This window comes from Esox lucius, chromosome 7 (assembly GCF_011004845.1).
Source record: "Esox lucius isolate fEsoLuc1 chromosome 7, fEsoLuc1.pri, whole genome shotgun sequence".
NCBI lineage: Eukaryota > Metazoa > Chordata > Actinopteri > Esociformes > Esocidae > Esox > Esox lucius.
The window spans coordinates 4,330,352-4,353,244 of NC_047575.1; the positions used below are offsets into that span (position 1 = coordinate 4,330,352).

The 22,893-nt window shown below is 42.3% G+C and overlaps 2 protein-coding genes across 3 annotated transcripts; both read left to right on the forward strand.

The window, feature by feature from the left end:
- The first annotated feature begins 105 nt into the window (after positions 1–105).
- On the forward strand, positions 106–3,226 carry LOC105010799 (zona pellucida sperm-binding protein 3). The gene is made up of 8 exons (XM_010870413.4): positions 106–622; positions 766–881; positions 1,025–1,137; positions 1,285–1,462; positions 2,230–2,347; positions 2,419–2,501; positions 2,641–2,762; positions 2,997–3,226. Exons 1-8 carry the CDS (start codon positions 236–238, stop codon positions 3,068–3,070), a joined length of 1,191 nt encoding a protein of 396 aa, XP_010868715.2. The 5' UTR covers positions 106–235; the 3' UTR covers positions 3,071–3,226.
- A 181-nt stretch (positions 3,227–3,407) lies between these two features.
- Positions 3,408–17,711, forward strand: LOC105010801 (segment polarity protein dishevelled homolog DVL-2). Of its 2 annotated transcripts, none has more exons than XM_010870415.3 (15): positions 3,408–3,866; positions 6,548–6,617; positions 6,980–7,125; positions 7,492–7,601; positions 8,280–8,406; positions 10,213–10,303; positions 10,791–10,860; positions 11,281–11,420; positions 11,801–11,877; positions 12,124–12,191; positions 12,404–12,595; positions 13,221–13,352; positions 13,539–13,715; positions 13,926–14,150; positions 14,946–17,711. In XM_010870415.3, exons 1-15 carry the CDS (start codon positions 3,481–3,483, stop codon positions 15,494–15,496), a joined length of 2,562 nt encoding a protein of 853 aa, XP_010868717.1. In that variant the 5' UTR covers positions 3,408–3,480; the 3' UTR covers positions 15,497–17,711. The 2 variants fall into 2 exon arrangements, with proteins under 2 accessions (XP_010868717.1, XP_010868718.1); XM_010870416.3 differs by having other exon boundaries at positions 12,428–12,595.
- The last annotated feature ends 5,182 nt before the right edge of the window (positions 17,712–22,893 follow it).

The following is a 22,893-nucleotide window of genomic DNA, read 5'->3' on the forward strand; positions in this document are numbered from 1 at the left end:
CAACATTAAGCTGATGAACACCAGATTCTGCCAATCATAGTCTTTCATCAATACTTGATTGGTATCAGGTGTGTTACTGCTGGCTTGAACAAAAGACCACCAAATCACGACTAGTTTCATGAGCCATTCTTGTGCGACTAGATATTTGAATGGTTTTTCCGTTTGTATTGACAAGAAGGCTTGGAGGTTTTGGAGAGTAGCTTGAGGGACCCTGTCTAATTGTTAATTGGTTTATATGTTGTTATTGACAAGGATGTATAAACTAGTCTTTAAGGTTTTCATTTGGTTGGTGGTTTTTAATATAGTGAGCTGTATTCGCTTGTTGAAAGAGGGGCCAATGATTGATTCTGAGGGTAGAGAATATAAAAGTGCCTCACTGAAGCATGTCAAAGAAAGGCATGGATTTCCATTAGTTGGGGCATCCACTGTCCGGGTAAAATGTACTGATACGACTATGATACTACTGATAAACTCTGACCTGTACAACAATGGCCACCATGTGTCTCCAGAAGAATTGTTCTTAGGATTTGGAACTGAACAAAATGGCTGCAGAGCTGTTCCTGTGAGTGACACGAAGTTCATAATTGAAGCAGGCCTAGAAGATTGTGGCTCGAAAGTGACTGTAAGTAACAAACTCGGTATCTACAGTACATACACAGCTTATTCTACATCTTTACAAGGTCTTTGTTTTAAGGTTGTCAAGTTAAGCAAAAACTACAAACTCAAAACCACATTAACAATGCTAATTCTCTCTGAAACCCTCAGGATGGGGATGATTCAATTGTCTACTCAAACAAGTTGGTGTACTCACCAGTTCCAGATAATAACATCATCACCAGAGTGATTAGCGCTGTTATTCCTGTCGCTTGTCATTACCCAAGGTATGGTGGCCTCTAAACTTTCATTCTCTACAATCTTAGCCCAGGGCACTCTAACCCTTTGTTTACTGAGATTAGCCTGGTCTTCATGCATGTTCAACCTGAACTAAGGTAATTGTTTTCAATGTACAAATATTTCTACACAGGACACATTTTGTGAGCAGTGCGATTGGCCTACCATTGCCTCCCTCAGTATCTGTCCCACCAACAGTGAAACCAGTGATTTTGTCAAGTGTCTTTTCTCTTAAGCTCATGACTGGTATGTGTATGGTGACAATGATTTTTGCATGAGCACATTTTTACAGCTTGTTTTTTTTGTGGCTAGTCATGTCAAATATCATGCCTTTTTTTGCATCCTTGAAGTTTTGGGTTATTTAACAGTTTAATTTAAACTGTTTCTCTGTAGATGATTGGCAACGTGAGAGGTTCTCCAACAAGTATCACCTTGGGGAGAGTCTGCACATTGAAGCATCAATCAGAGGAGCAGGTCAAGTGTCCAAGCGATTATACATAGAGAGCTGTGTAGCAACTTTGGAACCTGATGTGTTCTCTGTGCCCAGATATTACTTCATAGAGGACCATGGGTGAGATAAGACACCAACTGGCACATAACTGTAAATAAGTTGAGCCCTCCATGTAAAACCTTTTTACCACATTAGTGACTCAAGTAATTCAGTGATTATACTTAAAATAATGACTTAACCACAAGAAATATAGGGTCTTGCCTATATTAGAAATTAAGACAATCTATCACTTTTACCCGCTGTAGCATGCATTATCTAGCATGCACAGATCATTCCTCTAGTAATGGCAGTACCGGATGTTATTAATCGGTGTTGTAGACTACTTTCTTAATTGTAGAATTGGCTTGTCTTTTTGTATAATGTCAACTTGGTATTGAGCTTTTAATCTGGCCAATTAAATCTAAAGAATACAAACAGCTTAATACCATTGTAGTTACTTCTAGACAATGCATAATGCTTTTTTAAAAAAGTATCAAAGTAAAAATAAATCCCCAATGCACTAATGACTACGTAACATGGCACTTTTCGGAAATTCATTCTAAGTTAATATAACACAAATCAAGTTTAATTTAGTCATTGATGTCTCACTACGGACCAAATATAAAGAATAACTTAATACATTTTATATAGACTTAAGCACATTAAATAAAACAATTCTTATTATCAGAAGTAATTTGCTTTAATCTGTTAACTCTCAAACAATATGTGATGGGACATATTGACATGGGTTAGTACCACTTGTGATTTCTACTGACCATTGTAGATGTTTGAGTAGTCAATACTCAATTTAATGAGTTAATTAAGCAGATCATTTTGTTCTTTTTCAGGTGCCTGACTGATTCGAAGGAAGTTGGCTCAAACTCCCGGTTCCTGTCCAGAACCAGGAACGACAAACTTTGGCTGCAGCTTGATGCTTTCAAGTTCCAACAGGACTACAGAAACACTGTAAGTCAAGCACATTCACCAACATATACTCAGTATTTTTGTACCTAAAGTTCCCTACTTCCTCTCTTTAGATTTATATCACCTGCCAGCTAAAGGCTCTCACCACACAGTACACAAGTCCACAAAGCAAGGCCTGCAATTATGCAAACGGAAGGCAAGTTCATCAAAGGCACTTTTTTTCCCCACACACAAATTAAGTCAATCTCCACTGAACATGTTTTTTAATCTAGGACTTGCATTCACTAGTGTTTGGAAATCTATTCTGAAGTTCTCACCAGATGTTTTATCTGTAGGTGGAGTAGTGTTGACAGGAATCATGAGGTTTGTAGATGCTGTAGCAACACTTGTAACAGGAGTCCTCATGAACAGCCCAGAAATGGGAACCCATCTTGGATCTCGGTACATGCCTCTAAAGGTAATGTCCACAACGAATGACAGAGCAGTCTTGACCACAGTGACACTAGCCGCAACTTTTATCCCTGACTCAACTTGAGGGCCACAAAAGGCAGTTGTGGTGGAAAGGTCATTTAATTGATTCCTGATTATAAACTGAATGACCAATGCCATTTGTCTGAAGACAATTTTAGACTTTCAGACAACGGTTTCCTGTACTAATTGTTCTAATCTAAATTTCTTCTTTCCATTTCAGGCTCTGTGGTTTGTGATAGCGTATCCTTGATTCCAGTGATAATTCTGCCTGAAAAAACTAAAAGATCCAAGTAGTATATTGTGCTTTGTCTTTGGTAATGCCTATGTTATTAATGACATTTAGTCTTAAATATTGTGACCTTATTCTGACATGCCACATGTGCACACTGCCTAAACTGTCTTAAGAGTCTGGGATGTATATGGGAATAAAATGCATTATCTAAAATATAATGACCTTTCCTGACATTTTAAATGTGTTGAGCAATGTGAAAGTCGTAACAAGAGGATGCTAGAACGCTATTGTAGGCCTGTCTTTTGAAATTCCAATTTGATGTCCTGTGCTGGGAAGGGGATAGGGGCGTGAAGCAACGCCTATGCATAACGTCACACGCCGCGTTGGCTACTAGGAGCGCAGGGATGGCTTCGTGCCCCCTCCTCCTCTCCTCACTACACAGTTGGTGCTGAAAAAGTTTTAGGAACTACGAATGTCAGCGTACCTGAGGGATTTAACCTATCTAACAAAGACTGGAAAGAGACTGAGGAATTTTACTTGTGCAAGGATAGCTGCAAGTAACCAAGTGAATGATTTAAATGTACCCGATTTTTATGTAATTGTTGTCTGGGAGGTTAGTACATTTTCGGTCAGGTCTCGTCCACTCTGTGTTCTAATCCTTGTGGATAGTTTTGAGGGATCGAAAAGAACTGGTGAAATGGCGGAAACTAAAATAATCTACCACATAGACGAGGAGGAGACGCCGTATCTAGTGAAGATTCCTATTCCATCTGAACAGATTACACTACTGGATTTCAAACAAGTTTTGAAAAAGCCGAATTATAAATTTTTCTTCAAATCGATGGATCAGGATTTTGGGTAAGGAAGGCTGTGGCTGTTGTGAATGTGATGCTAGGTTGGCTGGTTACTATGTTCTCTAAATGGGCTAGGCTATTTGATGTTGGATAGAATTTACTTATCACGAGGCAATCATTAAATTACACAAGGAAATGCCACGGGTGTGCAGAGAGCTTCTAAAGGTAGGCTTTTCCCATGTCTGTTAGTTTCTGGAAATGTTTTTACTGTGCAAACGAACTAGAGTAGAGCTTTTATTGTCCCCCAATTTAAGGGCCAGCATCCTACAGAATATAAGCGAGTATTCTGAGGCGTGAGTCAAAACAATATTACAACCATTAGGCAACTACGTAACACGTTTGACCCTCTGTGCGAGTTACAATTTTATATATTTAATATTGAGTTGATGCAATTTCTGGTACACAAAACCTATACTCAATGTACAATTTAACACCCCCTTTCCCCCCACTCTGGAATGTTATTCTTGTCTTATTTATAGTTCTTACAATGATTATATACTGTAGTAATATAATAGTATGAATGAAGCAACTGACTGAAAGCTTCTAGCACTATATTCCAATAAATGTTGGGGTCCTGATATGCATTCCTAAAGTAAAATCATATAAAATAAGCAAAAAAGTTGCTCCCCATGAGCACTGTTGAAAAGAGGATGTTATTTGGTCTATAGTCTGCTAAATCTCTGGGAGTCTTCAGGCTTTCAATCCCTTTCTCACTGTAGCAGTGTCACAAACCGCCCCCTACTCTTTCTATAGTGTACTACTTTTGACCCGAGCAGTAGTGCATGACAGAGAATAGGACTTCGTTTGGGATAGCAGCACAGTGTTTGGGCTTCTTGCCAGATCTCTCTCCCCTCTTCACAGCAGCTGCACTTCCTCCTCAACTAAACCTCATTCCTTCTCGACCCTTAAGTAGAGTCAGGAGAAAACACTCTGCCAGTGCCACAGACTTTAAATTACATTTTTTGCACCAAATGAGCCTTTCCCGCTCTACAGTGTCTGTTTCATTCACACATGTAGTGATTCCAGTGATTTCTAGCATAACCCTCATGAATTAGTAACTTCACCCATTGAACACACCCAAAAACACTACCTAAAAAGATTATTTTCATACAAATCTTGGTATGCTTTAAGTCTGATTGTGGCTCTCTGTGGTAGATTTAGTCGCAGAAGAGAAATTATCTCCTGGTTTTCACAGATATACTGTGCTCAGTGCCCAAGGTACATTTAACTTCTACATTGCTGACATTCATTAGACTTGGATGGTGTTCTCATTTTTATTAATGAGAGCTCCTTTGAAAAATAAAACATTTTACAATCTTTTGAGGGCATTTAATTAAGCTCATTCTTCTCTTATTTCACCCGGTGCCTTTCCTTTCACAATGTCAGTAACTCTAAGGGGGCCTTGTAAAATTGACAAATGAAATGTTTTTCCCCAATTGTCCAATCATGGAAGATGTGGGAGAATCAGTGTTTGACACGTGTCCTCCGATGCACATCTCTGCTTCTTATCAAACTGTTTTCCCCTCACATTTCTCATGCTAGAGAAGTGAGCATCTTTCATTGAGTTTACAGACACCCAAAGTTGCTAGAGCATGACCCTTTACGTCACACACCCAAATATCTCTGGCGGTGCTCAGTTTTGCACCACCCTCTGCTGGACGCCCAGGCGCAGTATGCCACAACCAGGATTTGAACACCTGATGGCAATGATGCAGCTTTTCTGCAAGGCAGTGACTTAGACCACTACACAGTGGCTAAACTAAGTGTTGTTCAACAGAACACATTCATTAAAATGCTAAACCAATCATATCGTTGTGCTTTTAATAATGGTAGAAAAAGAAGTATTCATTAGGCGGTGGGTAACTTGGAACATCTGCCCAGAAATATGTATCAAATAACAGAGCCAGAGGTGTTTAAACATCAGTTATTCTGTCCCTGAGCATGATAGTTAACCTAATTTCTCTGAAATTGTTGCATCACCTTACCTGGTAAAATGAGGTTAATAACAGTTGTGAAAAAAAATTCAGGGTGACGTATTACTTCCCATAAAAAGCCTGTTGTCAATCGGACGAAGTGTTATTTATTTCGAAGTGAAGTATCAGAAAAATATTTATGGATATACATTTTACTTCCATATCATTCAAAACCATATGCAGATAAAAGCTTTCTCACCCAGTGACAGGCATGGACAGGCACGCGGGCATTCCCATTAAGGAAAGATGGGTGGATAAACCCATACAGACCAAATGATATGCATCCCGAAACTAGAAAACCAGGATAGAAATGTGTTTTGATGTAACTGTGTGTTTGTGTGCAGGCATAAAGAGATGCAGTTATGATATGTGAGGTACAAACCTAGGTGGCCTACTGGTTAAGACATCTGATTAGTGTCTGAAAGGAATGTGGTTCTAGTCCCCCTACTGCCAAGTGTAAGCTATGTTATTCTGTCCTTGAGCAAGACACTTAAGTTGAATTGCTCTTCCTCCCCCTGTAACATTCCCCCCAGGTCACTGCTGTACATATAAATTGGTTCATAATCAACATGCCTGGTGAAATAATTAGTCAGGTGTGTTAGGCATGTTTGAGATTATATCTATATATTTATATCTTCAGTGTGTGAGAGGGGCTCTCCCTCTTACAGCGTGTGTGTGATTGATTATATCTGTGTGTTTTCTATGTCCCTAGTGTAGTGAAAGAGGAGATTTCAGACGACACCGCTAAACTACCTTGCTTCAATGGAAGAGTTGTGTCCTGGGTAAGTTTCCTCCGCCAGCGATTGCATGACATGTTTCATTGTCTAACCAGTCAGCGGCAGCCTCAGAACCTTTTCTCAGTATGATTACAGTCCAGACAGCGCTCACTCGGTCGAGCGACGGAGCTCTTCCTCAAGAATAATAACGGTGACCTTGTTTTTACCGATGTGCTCCTGCTGATACGTTTGTCTGGACAGCATGCTAGTTGGGGAGTACATGAGGAGAGGAACCACGGCGTGTTGGGTGCTTGTGTAATTAGATCAGTTTTCAGACTTCCTTGCTGTCAACCTCTTTCTCCTCCCTCCCTCAATCCTCTCGCTCGCTCTGTCTGTCTTTCCCTCCGTCTCCACCTCTTCTTATCTAGCTGGTGTCCTCAGACAGTCCCCTTGCGGAGCCCCATCCCCTCCCGGCGGAGGTCTGTCCTGAGCCCTCTCCGCCACCTCCCCCCCTGCCCCCCCTCCCGGTGGAGAGGACGGGGGGCATCGGAGACTCCAGACCCCCCTCGTTCCAGTAGGTTGGAGATCCAGAGCACAACTCTGTCGGCACACACCCACACACAGGGCCTGGGACAAAGCAAACAGAGCTATAAAAAATGGCGGCACCACACAAGGTCTAGCCTAGAGCTTTCAGGTCCAGTAATTGTGTAATGATTAAATTAGTACTTTCAAAAGGTAATTAAACAGGAGAACTGGGAAAAATGCTGAATAATCTCATCCGGATGCCTTCTCTGCGGCTTAAACCTGATGACACTGAGACCTGATTATGCCTTGCCAGTTAAAGATAATCACATACTATCAATCCTCCACGGCATTTCTCTTTTTTGTTTCTCACTTTATTTCTTTATTTTTTCTTTCTGTTTTCTTTTCCTCTCCTTAGTCCTAATGTGGTTGGTAGTGTCGAGAACCTGGATGAGCGTACCGAGACCGAGTCGGTTGTGTCCTTCAGGAGGGAGAGGCCCAGAAGAAGGGAGAGCACAGATCAGCACGGTGTGTAGCTCGGTCTGTAGCTCGGTCTGTGAGAGTGTAGTACTCACAATGCCGGTGTTGGAGGTTTAATTCCCACAGGAATTAACTACGTGCCCAAATAGTGCCCCAAGTGCAGCCGAACTGTCACTTTTGCGAGGTGGAGTGTACATTTTGGATTCGCTGATCTTGGTTACCCAGAATACAAATCTTCTTGCGACAGTTGGTGTCCGTGATTTTTTACACTAAATTCCATTTAGATTTTGTGCTGGTGGAAATCATTTATCATCTTCACCCAGAACATAATGCCCTGGTTCATGCACCTTCTTTACCCAATTCTGATTTCTCAAAATAATGGTGCTTGTAATAACAGAATGGCAAATGCCCATGAAGATGGAGGAGTCATTTGTAGTGCTAGCCACCGACTTAATACACTGAAACAGGAACGCAGAGCGATTTACAATATGGTATATTTATCAAATGTGCCATCTTGTGGTCAGGGGGTAGTTCAGTAGTCTAGGCACATAGTGGTCAAGGCAAACAGCTAGAATTTGGCCCACAGCTCATTAGCAAAATCTCCTTCTTTATTGTTAACAAGAGATGTTCCATTTTATTTTAGTTACAAATTGAGGAATCCTTGGTTTTTATCAATGTCTTGGCTACAATTTTTCATTAGCTGTGATGTCCCTCTCCTCCTTACAGGGCCACGGATGAATGGTCAGAGCCGCCTAGAGCGTCACCTTGCAGGCTACGAGAGCGCCTCCACAGTCATGAGTAGTGAGCTGGATACCACCAGCTTCTGTGACTCGGACGATGACACCATGAGCAGGTCAGTCAGGCAGACTAGACACAGATGGAGCGAATTAACTGTAATATCCTGGAAATTACATTCATTTCCCACATTATGTCTCAGTAACACGATGAGTGTTGTTGGAGAGAATTGCAATCATAAGTTACCTTTCACTCAGCATACTACAAACATCTCCTTGTCTTGCCATGACCACGAATAATGATCTGGTTGGAATCAGGATGACCTGGGTGGCGGTCATCCTGATTCCAACCAGAGCACAAGTATTTGGATAATTTCTCTAACAGGTGTTTCTGGTTAGTCAGGTGTGTTTCGCGCAGGCATAAGAAAGTTTGTCTTGATTCAAGGTTTTGCCTAATACATCTAAACAAATCATTCAGAGACTTAGTTAAAACCTTAAACTTATCTAATAAAACAGTTTGGAACATCATCTAAAAAAAGAAACCAGGCAATAGTCAACCAGGGTAGTCAGTCAGTTCAGCCGGACCGCAATAGAAAGTGTTGCCCTCTTATGGTTTCCTATGTGGCAGACTGTGTCTTTCACCATTACGCTATTTAAACAGCAGGTGTTGTTGCACGTGATATGTGTGAAGAGATGTGGTGTCTGTTTAATTCTGCATTGTTAAACCAATTCATCAAAACTCTACGGATCTTTGCTAACATCCAAACCAACAGGTTTAACAGGGTCGTTACACTACATTCAACATGTTAAATTAGAAAGGTATTTATGTAGATGGCTAGCTAATAGCTATACCGTAATGAAAACAATAACTCCAATCACTCCATGGATCGTTTCTTTAACAACGACAGTTAAATGGCAAACCACTACACTATGTAAACCACTATGTAAATCGAAAGCAATGGCTCAATCACAAATCGTGTACTACAAGTACGTACTTTGTGGATGATGGTGAAGTACCTACTGATTTGAATGTAGTAAGCTAGTATGCCAGTATTGGAACAGATGTGGACATACAACCTTGTCATAAGATTGCTTCTCCACATTAGATAATTCTGTCACGCATTAACATCACGGGCAAAAACTAAACTATGAGATGGCTGGGGGGGCCCCAGGAGAGGTTTGGGTACCACTGGTCTACATGGCAGTCCGCGTCTCTAACCACTGCACTATTTAACAATGGGTAGTCAGTCAGTCACCCATTCACATTCGCTCTTCTTGACTGGCTCCGCTTACGCAGTCCGGCCAAAAAAGAACTGTTCTAAAGATCAGGATCACTCTCCTGGATGTAGGTGTGGTTGTGTTAGTCACAACCATCTGCAGAAGACCAGAAGAAGCACAGTGGCTAGCTACACTGGAAGTTGGAAATCATGTTATCCAAAAAAAAAATTTATTACCAGGTTACAGTTGACTAAACAGTAGCTGCAGAGTTGCATTGAGCAATTATTGGCTACTAGTTGTAAAAGTAGCGTGGTCCAAAAAAAAAATAGGTCCCCTAAAAATCACGTTTTTGACTTTCAAAACCACTCGCTTTCAGTTGTTGTATTTCATGGCTAACTGACATGTGATAGTGATTTTATTTATGGGTTATGCACATATAAACAACATATTACACTTCCAGCCCAAGTGGGAGGTAAAAAAAAATATTTTTTTCTCACAAACAACCAAAAACATTTCTGAACTGTGAAAAAAATATCTACAAAAATGTGCTTGACTAAAAGCTGAGAATTTATACTTTACCTCATAGTAATTGTTTCAAATCCAGACTTTTGGAATATCAAGACAAAAGACAAGAAAATGCTTCAATGTCCAAATACTGTGTGGACTGTATTTATGGAGTCCTTTATGGCCAAACCATGTCTCCTCAGGTTTAGCAGTACCACGGAACAGAGCACCGCCTCTCGGCTACTGAAGCGCCACCGCAGACGCCGGAAGCAGCGCCCCACCAGGCTGGAGAGGGTACTGCAGCTATATATCATTTGTAAATTGTTTAGTTCATTTAATCAAGGACAGCTGTGTCAATCTCCATTCCTGTGTGGCAGTGTCTGCTGTTTTTTTTATATTTCCTTCATTTTGTGACCTTTAAAACCTGGTGAAGGGAGTTCCTAACTTATACGTCACCATTAATGATCAATCAGTGCAAGGCAGGAGTGAAAACTCGCAAACACTTGGTACACAGTGGTTGGTTTGACACCTGAGATCTTGAAACGTATATACATAACACTAAATTATCGACAGGCCTGATATTTTAAGTTCATTCTTCCTGCATTTCACCTAATTGATATCATTACATATATAGAAATATAATGAATAGAACTAACAAATCATTAAGTTGTAAGGGGGTTCCTGTTCTATTCATTCTGTGCATTTTAGGGGACAGTTGGTGAAGTTTGTGTTTTGTGTATGTGATGATGGGATGGTAAGTTTGGATTTTGTTATGTGGCAGGCATCTTCGTTCAGCAGCGTGACAGACTCCACAATGTCCCTCAACATCATCACCGTCACCCTCAACATGGGTGAGTTCCTCCTCAGATGGTTCCTCCTGGTCTCCTTGTTCTCAGTTCTCCTCACTCCTTTGTCTTGTTCTCTTTCTTGCTCCTCCTCTTCTTATGCTCGTTCTACCCTCTTCTTCCTTTTCCTCTCTCTTGTTTCATCTTCTTTCTCATTCTTACCCTCTTTCTTGTTCTTTCCTTTCTCCCTACTCCTCACTTCTCCTCACTTTTGCTTCTCCCCTCCTTCTCTTCAACCATGCTCTCGTCATTGCTCTCTTTCCATCAACTTACCCCTGCATCTCTGCCCTTTCTCTAAATTGCTAACATGCTGTCCCCTCTGTGAGGTTTCTTTCATCTGATGAAGGAATGTGGATGTGACCGTTACACTATTGTCATCTGATGTACAGTATTTGTATGCTGATGCCCCCCCCCATCTCCCCTCAGAGAAATACAACTTCCTGGGTATCAGTATCGTGGGCCAGAGCAACGAGAGGGGTGACGGGGGCATCTACATTGGCTCCATCATGAAGGGAGGGGCAGTGGCTGCTGATGGACGGATTGAACCTGGAGACATGCTGTTGCAGGTACACACTCTCTCTCTGACACACACACACACTCGCTCTCTGACACCCACATGCTTATTTCACTATCTTTATGGGAACCCCCATATTTTACCATTAAAAACCTGTCCTTAACCCTCAACTTTATTTTCTAATTTTAACATTTACTACTAACCCAAAACCTGACCCAAACTCTTCCTAATCACAAATTGTTACTTTTACCCTAAACCTAAGCAGGAATTAGATTTTTAACGTATGGAGACTTGTGAAATGTCCTTGCAATGATACATTATTTTACAATCCTCGTAACTAGTTGTACCTGGTCACAAACACACAAAATTACGCTTTTCTGTCTTAACTCAGTATTTGAGGTCTCAACTCTCATTCCTGTTGCGACCTCTCAGGTGAACGACATCAACTTTGAGAACATGAGTAATGACGATGCTGTCCGTGTGTTAAGAGAGATTGTACATAAACCTGGGTAAGCCTCTACTCCTGACTGTATGCATGTATGTAAACTAACCATCAGTCCTCTAAACAAACATAATCACCCCTTTGCCTCTTTCAATCTCGCTCTAATCTTTTTCGCTCTTCTGTTTTTTCTGTATCTCTTTTTCTCACTATCTTTCTGTCTCTCTGCCTATTTTTCTCTTTTAATCTGTTTTTCCATAATCTTTCCCTCTGACTCTCTCACTTCCGTCAAATCTCTCTTTCTGTCCCTCACCAGGCCAATCATCCTGACAGTAGCTAAATGCTGGGACCCATCACCCCAGGGTTACTTTACCCTCCCACGCAGTGAGTACCTTCTCATATCCCCTAGGCTCTTGCTCAATTCCTCTTTCCTTGATTCCTCGCTTCCTCGAAACGCACAGGAGATACGCTATCCCACCTCTGACCTCCATTGCGGATTGAGAGGGAGCGAGAGATCCAGGAAAGACTAGCTGAGGAAAGAGCCTCAGCTGAGAAGTTCAGCCAACGCTAGGGGATACTACAACCTCTCCTCAAAGTGTACACCCCCATTGTCCTCCCAGATGAGCCGATCCGTCCCATAGACCCGGGTGTGTGGGTGAGCCATTCCGTGGCGCTTGCGGGGGCCTACCCTCCCTACCCTGGCAGCTCCTCTCTAAGTACAATCACCTCAAACTCCTCCGTGACTGAGACGGAGCGTGAGTCCCTCTGCCTGTCTCTGGCCCACAAAGGTAATGTCTTTTTGTCTGTCTATGGTAACTCGCATGCTTTCATTTGACTTTCCAAGTATGTTTGGACTGACTGTCATTCTGCCCATTGTTGCAGATTTAACATTTACTTTTGAGTCAGTTAGCAGAGGTTCTTGGTGAATGTGAGTTCAAGGTTAAAAGGCAAAAATGCAGTTTTATCTGGTTCTATTCCATTACTAACATTTTTAAACCTCGTAATTAAGAAACTCAAAAATCTGGGTGTGGAGAATTTAATGGGATTTTGGAACAAATAAAGACACCAACAAGATTTGAAGAATGCAGTACACCTCACTCAAGAGTTTGATAGGGAAAACACACCCAGCTTCAAATGGTTCAATAGATTGTGTAAATTATAGGGATAAGGGTTCAGGATTGAACCTTAGAGTGCAGCCAAACAGATCAGTGGAGAATGGGTCCTCTCCTCTAATTGGCAAATGTTTCCGTCAACCTGTGAATTTTTTTTGTCTTAGTTGTGAACACAAAATAAATCTGGTTTAGGACGCATTGTTACCCTGCATGACTCCTGCTGAGAAAGCATAATTTGCGCATACGGGTAAAATCTATACTTATCTATACTTTAACTCTCTTCATCCTCGTCCCTCTTCAGGTTTCGATGACTTTGATCTCTCCCTCCACTCGGACATGGCGTCAGTGGCCAAGGCCATGGCGTCCCCGGAGTCTGGTCTGGAGGTCCGTGACAGGATGTGGCTGAAGATCACGATCCCGAACGCATTTCTGGGTGAGAGAACCGGTTCTGCATCCGTTTTACGCTCTCCTACATCCATTGACACAGAGCTGGCGCTGCTATTTTTCAACTGGAAAGAAAGGTTATGGTTAAAACATTAAAACACATTCCTCATAGGTCATAAGGAAGGTTTCCTGTGGAGGGTTTTCGATGTGGGGGTTTCTAATGATTGTTTGCCAGGTTCTGATGTGGTGGAGTGGCTGTACCAACACATCGAGGGCTTCCAGGACCGCCGGGAAGCCAGGAAGTACGCCAGCAACCTGCTGAAGGCCGGCTTCATCCGACACACCGTCAACAAGATCACCTTCTCGGAACAGTGCTACTACATCTTTGGAGACTTTAGTGACTGTGAGAACTGTGAGTGAAGCATGATAGAAAATATGTGGTATAAAGGGGGAGGGGGTCAACACCTTAAATTCTTCAGAAACCGTGACCCGCCAACCACAATCACTAATTCAAACCGTAGTTGGTTTTAAAAACAGTTTTAAATGTTGGTCAGCTCAAACAGTTGCCATCAACACGTTTGCCTTATCATACTGCACTGATATACTTAATTTTCCCATCCAGACATGGCGAACCTGTCCCTGAACGACAATGATGGATCCAGCGGCGCCTCGGACCAGGACACCTTGGCCCCCCTGCCCCTCCCTGGGGCCACCCCCTGGCCCCTGATGCACACGTTCCCCTCCTACCAGTACACTCCCAACCCGTACTCCACCCAGCCGCCGCCCTACCACGAGCTGTCCAGCTACAGCTACGCCCCCGGCAGCACAGGCAGCCAGCACAGCGAGGGTGAGACGAACAAACACCAAAGAGGGGGGGTGGTACTGGATGGGGAAAGGGGGTGGTGGTGGTTAGACAGGAAACAGGGGAGACATGCAAAAAAAATCTAAGGAATACCCTTTATGTCTTATGGTAAATGTTAATTTTAAAAATCGAAATCAATTTTGCTGCCTAACTTCCTCATTTTCAAATGTGGTGGCGGCTGCATTATGGTTTGGGTATGTTTGCCATCAGGAAAAACTGGAGATGGTTTTATATAAAAGGAAAACAGGTCCCAGACAAGCACAGGAAGATCCTAGAGGAAAATGTTCTTTAGTTTTTCAAACAAGACATTGGGAGAGGTATTAAATCCACAGTGGAATTGCTTACAGAGAAATAAGTACATTAAATATTTTTGGCCCACGTGTAAGCAGAGCCGGCCAAGAAGAGCGAACTTCTCTGACAAAATGACTGAGTGACTACCTGTTGTGTAATATAGTGTTGAGAGACTCAGACTTCCACCCACTAGACTGGGTATCGATAAAAAAGATAAGCTGAAGGCGAATATCAGTAGCTACATACAGTAAACCAAGCAAACAAGCCAAATGGAATTAGTTTTTCTTTCTTGTTTTCATTTTCTTTCCCATTGGCATTATAGGATATATAATGTAAATCATCTTTAACAGGGAAGGTTGGATTGTTGTACACAGGGTTTAAATTATTCATAGTTTGAGGCTGACTGTGGATGTGATTCTGTTAGATGGGGATCTCCTTAACAGCCCTTTACTAACCCTGTCCTTCTCTCTCTCCCTCCCTATCACACAGGGAGTCGGAGTAGTGGTTCCACCCGTAGCGAGGGGGAGAGACGGAGGGGAGGGAAAGGTGGAGCAGGGGCCGGTGGGTCGCCGGTGGGCGGGGACGGAGGCCGGGCGGACTCTCGCTCAGGAAGCGGCAGCGAATCGGAATACTCGGTGCGGAGTAGCCTGCGGAGGGGCGAGCACGGGGGCTCGGCCACCCCGAGCGAACACAGCCACCACAGTCACATGAGCCAACGCTCCCACCACCGTGCCCCTCCCCCGCACCTCGCCTTCCAACAGGGCATCCCGCTCTCTTACAATCCCATGATGCTAATGATGGTGCCCCATCACCCGCACACACACCCACACGCCCTCCAGGGCCTGGGGCCCACTCACCCTCAGATGGGGCCTATGGGGCCCTCTATGCCGGGCTTGGCTCCGGGTGCCACACCCGGCGGACCTCCAGGGGCGCCCCCGACCCGTGACCTGGGCTCGGTGCCCCCGGAGCTGACCGCCTCACGCCAGTCCTTCCACTTGGCCATGGGCAACCCCAGCGAGTTCTTTGTGGATGTCATGTAGTGAATGTGACAATGTGTTTCAAAATGGCACCTTCTTGACTATATAGCGCACTACCTTCAATCAGAGGTCTGGGTCAAAATGTAGTGCGCTCGATAGGAAATTGGGTTTACATGGTGATGATACTAGTGTGCGAATGGGAAGGGTGCACGTTTGCAGCACCTACCAACACGAGTGCAGGCGGTGGATTCAGGGTACAAGCAACATTCAACAAGTTGCTTTCATTCATTTAAACTTCGAACTCTTTGGAAAGCTAAGCCTAAGCCCAAAAAAAGAAGAGCTCCCTTTTATCTCTTTGCTATTTCATCGGTTAGCCTCGTTTAAAAGCAGATATCTGACGGGACGGAGTTCTTAGTTTCCTTAACGTGTTTTAACTGTGCCATATTTTACGAGTACAACCATTGATATGACCTGTTATCTAAGAAGTCATACACTTCTGTAGTCTACCGTAACAAATACTTCTGTCATGCTGTCAATCACATGGTTAGCCAGGTGCCAGAACTGTTTGGCGTTGCCTTGCCAACTGTCATTGTCATGCCAAACATGACTACAGCACAAATGGATGTGTGACCAGGGTAGGAATCATTGCATTCAGTTTAAAAGGGCTCCCATGCTCCGTCTCTACTTGTTTGGGAAGGAAAACAGCCATTTATCCTTATAATACACATTTCAACAACATTGCTGGTTATAGTGGTTTAAATCTCTTTGGTGTATCAATGATTTAAAATCTTAGGAACCCATTTTAACAAAAACATGTTATATGGAGAGAGAAAGTGTTTTGTTTCAGCACAATAACCAGTGATGTTGTCAGTGGGAAAAATGTATGGCGGTTTTCTCATTTCTCTAACCATAAATGGGAGCATTTTGCGCACTGTAGGATGTTTATTTACTGACTGTTTAATGGCTAGTTGGTCACTTGCAGTGAGTGTTTGGTGAAGGACTGAATATGTGAGGGTTTTTTCACCCATCAGAAAAATTTGGCTTCATCACATGTAATGGGAAATGACTAGATATCTCTCAGTATGATTGTTGCTGTTCAGACTGACATGAACATAGGTACTTCCTCATTATTGTCAATTTGTACAATACTGGGACAGAAAAAAGTTTAACTTAATCAATTGTACATAGTTCAATGTCACAACCATTACGACCACTGCCACAAAGCTGTGATCCTGTCTTAAACTTTGTAGAAACGTGTCGTATGTCGTAACATTTTACTTGCGGGATGTTTACCTTCACAGAGTACTCAAGCACATCCCCACGTTGTAAAATGGAGCATATCACGACTATAGCCTATATAGAAGGTTGTTAATGAGGTGATTAGCCTAACTGGGAGATCAGTTGTGCTGGTGGAACAAGCTAATTGATCTTGGTATATGGTACTAAACACAACCAGCTGGAAAAAGTATTATATACAACATGTATGTATGTTTGTGTACATTTATTAATTCATGCATTTAACTTGTGACTTTTGGATAGGACAAATAGCAGTAGGAACGCTTTCTGAAAACTCTGTTAAGCGCAGGGTTTGCATGAACACACGCTCGAGTCCCAGTATTCACCAAACTTCACAGTGGAATGTACCGATCTGGGATCAGTTCCCCCACCTGTCCATTTAATACAAATCATGGTGACTGCCAAAAAGACCAAAGTGATCCTGGATCACCACTGCTACTCGGAGACTCTTCACGAATGCGAACCCAGGTATTAAGGATGCATCACCTCTATGGTAATGGATGAGCCACCCCATACTGTCATGATTTGCCCAACACTGGTCGGACAGCTTGACGCTGTGTTTGAATTGGCCCGGTAGACTTTGATAGCCGATTACTGACACCTTAAATATTGTACTCCTTGAGAAATGGCACCTCTGACATTAGATTGAATGTAGAGTGAGTACCAGCCCCTAAAATAAGTACCGTCATCTAGTTCACTTTAGTAGCTGTGTGGATGACTTGGAGATAGATGCTGGTACTGAGAGCAGTTTTTGGGTTAACAGACTGGTTAAACCTGAATGAAAGCTGTACTCTCCATTATTTCCAGTGCTGCATTCAGTCTGCTTTAAACAGGCTATGAAGAATGTTTCTTTTTTGAAAGGAAAAATACTTTAATATAGCTCTGATCTCGCACTCCTATCCACATTGTTTTGTAACGGAGTGGCATACTACACGTTTTCTATGTACATTTATATAAGCGAATTAAAGGTGCTTGATGAAGAGTTCAGTTTTTTAGTTGGCTTATTGCGTTTTCATATTTACTTGTTTGTGTCCTTTTTACCATTTAAGTAAATGTACAGATGTAACATTATTTGGTTTAAGTGTTTATCTATACTATAAATTGCAATTTAGGCTAATGCAAAGTAAATGATTAATGACTGGGTTTGGAGAAGAAAAAGAGTTTAAGACTTTTTCTTCATTCAGTCAGGACTGTTGTCAGTTGTACATAATGGAACATGATTGTTGTCATTTAAAGAGCCACTATGTAGAATTCTGCCGATTCAATTAGATTCAATTTCATTGTCATTGAACAAGTACAGTACAACGAAATGGAGTTAGCATCTAACCAGAAGTGCAAATAGAAGAGGGCAGAACATTTACAAGTATTAAGTATAATGTATGTTACAAGTGGCATGTGTGTGCAATAAAGGCAAACGCAAGTACAAATGGCAATTCAAAATGTGCAATGAAGGCAAATTGAAGGTGCAAGGTAGCATGTGCAACTAAAATGCAGGGATAGCAGCAATGAGGTTCCCGAGGTAGACATATATGTAAAAACTGAAAACATCCTTATCAGACTTTGCAAAGCAGTGTCAGAATCCACTAGTAAAAAGAGAGTAGTGCAACAAAGTCCCTGAGAGGCAGTACTAAGCGGTGGGCGGGTGGGTATGGTTAGTGCTGTGTCCAAGAGTTCAGCAGGGTTACTGTAGCTGGAAAGGAACTTCCTGAGCGTGCTGGTGCGGGACCGAAGAGACCTGTACTGCCTGCCTGATTGACTTCAATCAGTCAATCAAATGTATTTATAAAGCCCTTTTTACAACAGCAGTTGTCACAAAGTGCTTTACAGAGACACCCGGCCTTAAACCCCAAGGAGCAAACAAGAGTAGTGTTGAATTTCAGTGGCTAGGAAAAACTCCCTAAGAAGGCCGAATTTTAAGAAGAAACCTAGAGAGGACCCAGGCTCAGAGGGGTGACCAGTCCTCTTCTGGCTGTGCCGGGTGAGATATTAAGAGTCCAATTGGAATAATTAATAAATTTTTCTGGGATAAATCCAGAGGCTATTTGATTTTAGACTAGGTCAGAAGTATGACCAGGTGGACAAGGACAGGGACAGCAACGGGCCCCCCAAACCAGGTAATCCGCAGGTGTGGACCAGGACCTCATCTCCTAAAATTTTAAACTGGAGGAGACTGAGAAAAGTTAGAAGTGCATTCCTCATATCCCCTAGCACAATAATATAGCAGTGTATCACCTTGGAACTGAGATGGGGGGGTCCGACAACACTGTGGCCCTACCCGGGGGAGGCCCCGGACAGGGCCCAACAGGCAGGAAATCAATCCACCCACATTGCCAGGCATCAACCAAAGGGACACCCACCAACCGCAACCCCCCTGAATGAGGGCCGAGTATTGCTAGCGGCATACAGCCCAATTGCACAAGTGCGTCAACAGAGAGTCAACAACAAGCCAGTGACTCTTCCCCCGAAAGGCATTGGAGGGAGGGCTTCCCAGTGGCGACGAGAGCCCACCTGGCAAGACCGCAAGGGTGGACAGTATCAAGCCTACTGGTCACCTTCATGCCCCCGGGCCAGGCTACACCTAATCATAAACCGTGCTGTAGAGATGAGTTTTTAGTAGACACTTGAAAGTTTGCACTGAGTTTGCATTTCTAACCTTAATTGGCAGATGATTCCACAGTAGTGGAGCTCTATGAGAAAAGGACCTGCCGCCAGCTGTTTGTTTAGAAATTCTAGGTAAAATGAAAAGGCCTGCATCTTGGGATCGTAGGTTACGTGTACGTATGTATGGCTGGATCATTTCAGCAAGGTAAGTAGGAGCAAGTCCATGTATTGATTTATAGGTTAAGAGTAAAACCTTAAAATCAGCCCTAACCCTAACAGGCAGCCAGTGTAAGGGTGCTAGTTCAGGATTAATGTGTTCAAAATGTTTTGTTCTAGTTAGGATTCTAGCAGCCGTGTGCAGCACTTATTGAAGTTTATTTATTAATTTGTCTGGATAACCAGAGAGAAGAGCATTGCAGTAATCTAGTCTAGAAGTAACGAAAGCATGGATTAATTTTTCTGCATCAGTTTTTGATAGAAAGTTTCTAATTTTTGCAATGTTTCGAAGATGAAAATAAGCAACTCTTGAGACATATTTTATATGTTCTTCAAAGGAGAGGTCAGGGTCAAGGGTAACGCAGAGGTTTTTTACAGTTTTTTGTGATACGACCATGCAGCCGTCGAGGTTCACAGTGAGATCTGCTAACAACACTGTTTCTTGGGTCCTAAAAAGAGCATTTCTGTTTTTCTTGAGTTTAAAAGCAAGACATTTTCAGTCATCCACTTCCTAATATCTGAAACGCATGCTTCCAAAGTAGCTAATTTTGGGGCTTCTCCACGCTTCATTGAAATATATAACTGTGTGTCATCAGCATAACAGTGAAAGTTGACATTGTGATTCCGGATTACATTACCTAGAGGCAGCATATATAGTGAGAACAATAATGGGCCCAGAACCGAACCTTGAGGAACACCAAAACATACCTTTGACTTGTCAGAGGATATGCCATCAACACTAACAAACTGATATCTTTCAGATAAATAAGATTTAAACCAGGCTAGAACATGTCCACGTAGCCCAATATGGGTTTCCAGTCTCTCTAAGAGAAGGGAGTGATCAATAGTGTCAAAAGCAGCACTAAGGTCAAGAAGCAACAGGACGGATGTGGAACCTTTGTCTGAGGCCATTTGTTACCTTCACGAGTACAGTCTCAGCACTATGATGTGATCTGAAACCGGACTGGAGTATTTCATAAATGTTATTTGTCTTTAAGAAGGCATTCAGTTGTTGGGAAACACATTTTTCTAAGATTTTTGAGAGGAATGGGAGGTTCGATATTGGCCAATAATTGTTTAATATGTCGGGATCCAGATTACATTTATTTAGAAGAGGCGTAATTTCCGCTATTTTTAGTGAGTTTGGTACACATCCGGAGTAAAGGGAGCAATTTATTATGTTCAACATTAGCACAGGAAATAGCACCTTAAGTAATTTTGTTGATATTGGGTCTAGCTGACAGTTTGTGGGTTTAGAACTCATTAAAAATTTAGTGAATGTGTCGAGCGATACGGTATAAAAAACATTTTTAGGTCAACTGAGATTTTGAGGACCATAACTATTTAAGGAGGAGTCAGTTATTTGTTTTCTACTGGTGATGATCTTTTCATCAAAGTAGTTCATGTATTCATTACAACTAAAGTGAAGACCCACTTCACTTGCTAAGCTTTGCTTTTTTGTTAACTTTGCAACTGTATCAAAGATAAATGTTTTATTGTTTTTATTCACCTCAATCAGGTTGGAGAAATAAGATGATCGAGCATACGAGAGTGATTTTCGGTATTGTAGTGTACCGTCTATCCAGGCTAGTCTGAATACTTCCAACTTGGTGGAGCGCCACTTTCGCTCCAATTTTCTGGAGGCTTGTTTAAGTGCTCTAGTATTGTCTGTGTACCAGGGAGCAAGTTTCTTGTTGCGTACTTCTTTTGTTTTTAGTGGTGCAACTGTGTCTATCTATTTCGCAGTATTGAGTTTAGATCCTCGATTTGATCGTTTACAGATTTATTTACTCTGTCATTAATGAGCGAACTTGTAAGAATATCAAGGAATTTATTTGTAGTCCGAGAATTTATAGTACGGCTTTTGAAACTCATTGTTTGCGGAGCAAGTGGATTTCTTGTTTTAACGGTAAATGTAATAAGACAGTGATCCGATAATCCAGGATTTTGGGGGGAAATTATTAGATCTACAATATCTATTTCTCGTGACAGGACTAAATCTAAGGTGTGATTGTGGCAATGTGTTGGACCTGAGATGTTAGATGAAACCCATTGTGTCAATTATGGCTTCAAAGGCTTTTTGAAGAGGATCATTGGACTTTTCCATATGAATATTGAAATCGCCAAAAATTTGAATACTATCTGCCATGACTACAAGGTTAAACAAGAATTCTGGAAACTCATTGAGGAACATATTTGTGTATGGCCCGGGCGGCCTATAAATAGTAGCTATGTAAAACGATTTATCGGCCTTGTTAACTTTCATGAGTAAAACTTCAAAAAAATGAAACTCAGTGATATGTTTGAGAGTAAATGTATATTTACTGTCATAAATATTAGCAACACCCCCTCCTTTTCGGGATGCACGAGGGATATGATCACTAGTATAACCAGGAAGAGAGGCCTCATTTAAGGCAGTGAATTCATTAGGCTTTAGCCACGTTTCACATAAACCAGTAACATCTTGTTTATGATCAGAGATTAATTAATTTACTGCAACTGCCTTTGGAGCAAGGGATCTAACATTTAGGAGTACCATTTTGAGATGCGAAGTGATACCGTCATTTTTATTTGTGACCGAGGTGGAGGAAGGCTTAATAATCTTAATAAGGTTGTTTTTGTTAGCACTACCTTGTTTAACTTTTCGCAGCCTGGAACGAGTCACAGTGGCAATAGGTAAAGCTGTACTAACTACTCCACTATGCTAGAATGCTGGCTAACAGCCTGCAGCCTGACCTGCACCTATCTCATGTTAGGGCTAAAGGAGTGAGACGCCTGTCAATGTTCCTAGATAAAAGAAGAGCACCACTCCAGCTAGGATGGAGTCCGTCGCTCCTCAGCAGATCAGGCCTGGCCCTATTTCTGGGAGAGTCCCAAAAAGAAAGCCAGTTATCTACAAACTCTACCTCCTGAGACATCCAGAACTCCGTTTTCAGCCAGCGATTGAGTTGCGCAAGTCTGCCGTAGAACTCGTCACCACCTAGCTGTGAGGGGGCCAGAGACAATTATACTTGATGCCGACACAAATTTCTAGCTAGTTTACACGCTGATGCTATGTTCTGCTTCGTAACCTCTGACTGTTTCATCCTAACGTCGTTGGTGCCAACGCGAATAACAATATCTCTACTCTTACTATATCGCTAGCATCAACCCCAGATTTGCGGCTACGTCGGTGACTCTGCCCCCCGGTAAACAGTGTACGATCGCCGGCTGATATTTTAATCTAATACTACGTGTAATGGAATCACCGATGACTAAAGTTTTTAGTTTTTCAAGGCCACCGGTAGAACATGCCTACCGATCATTCCCCTCCGAAGACGGCTCGGGTCTTGACTCTGACTCCAGTC

Coding starts and splice junctions, on each gene's coding strand:
- LOC105010799 (XM_010870413.4), top strand. CDS start 236: ATGTTGTTATTGACAAGGATGTATAAACTAGTCTTTAAGGTTTTCATT. Junction 1,138..1,284: donor TTCTCTTAAGCTCATGACTG/GTATGTGTATGG, acceptor GTTTCTCTGTAG/ATGATTGGCAACGTGAGAGG. Junction 2,348..2,418: donor AACAGGACTACAGAAACACT/GTAAGTCAAGCA, acceptor TCCTCTCTTTAG/ATTTATATCACCTGCCAGCT.
- LOC105010801 (XM_010870415.3), top strand. CDS start 3,481: ATGTCAGCGTACCTGAGGGATTTAACCTATCTAACAAAGACTGGAAAG. Junction 10,304..10,790: donor GCCCCACCAGGCTGGAGAGG/GTACTGCAGCTA, acceptor GTTATGTGGCAG/GCATCTTCGTTCAGCAGCGT. Junction 10,861..11,280: donor CACCGTCACCCTCAACATGG/GTGAGTTCCTCC, acceptor ATCTCCCCTCAG/AGAAATACAACTTCCTGGGT.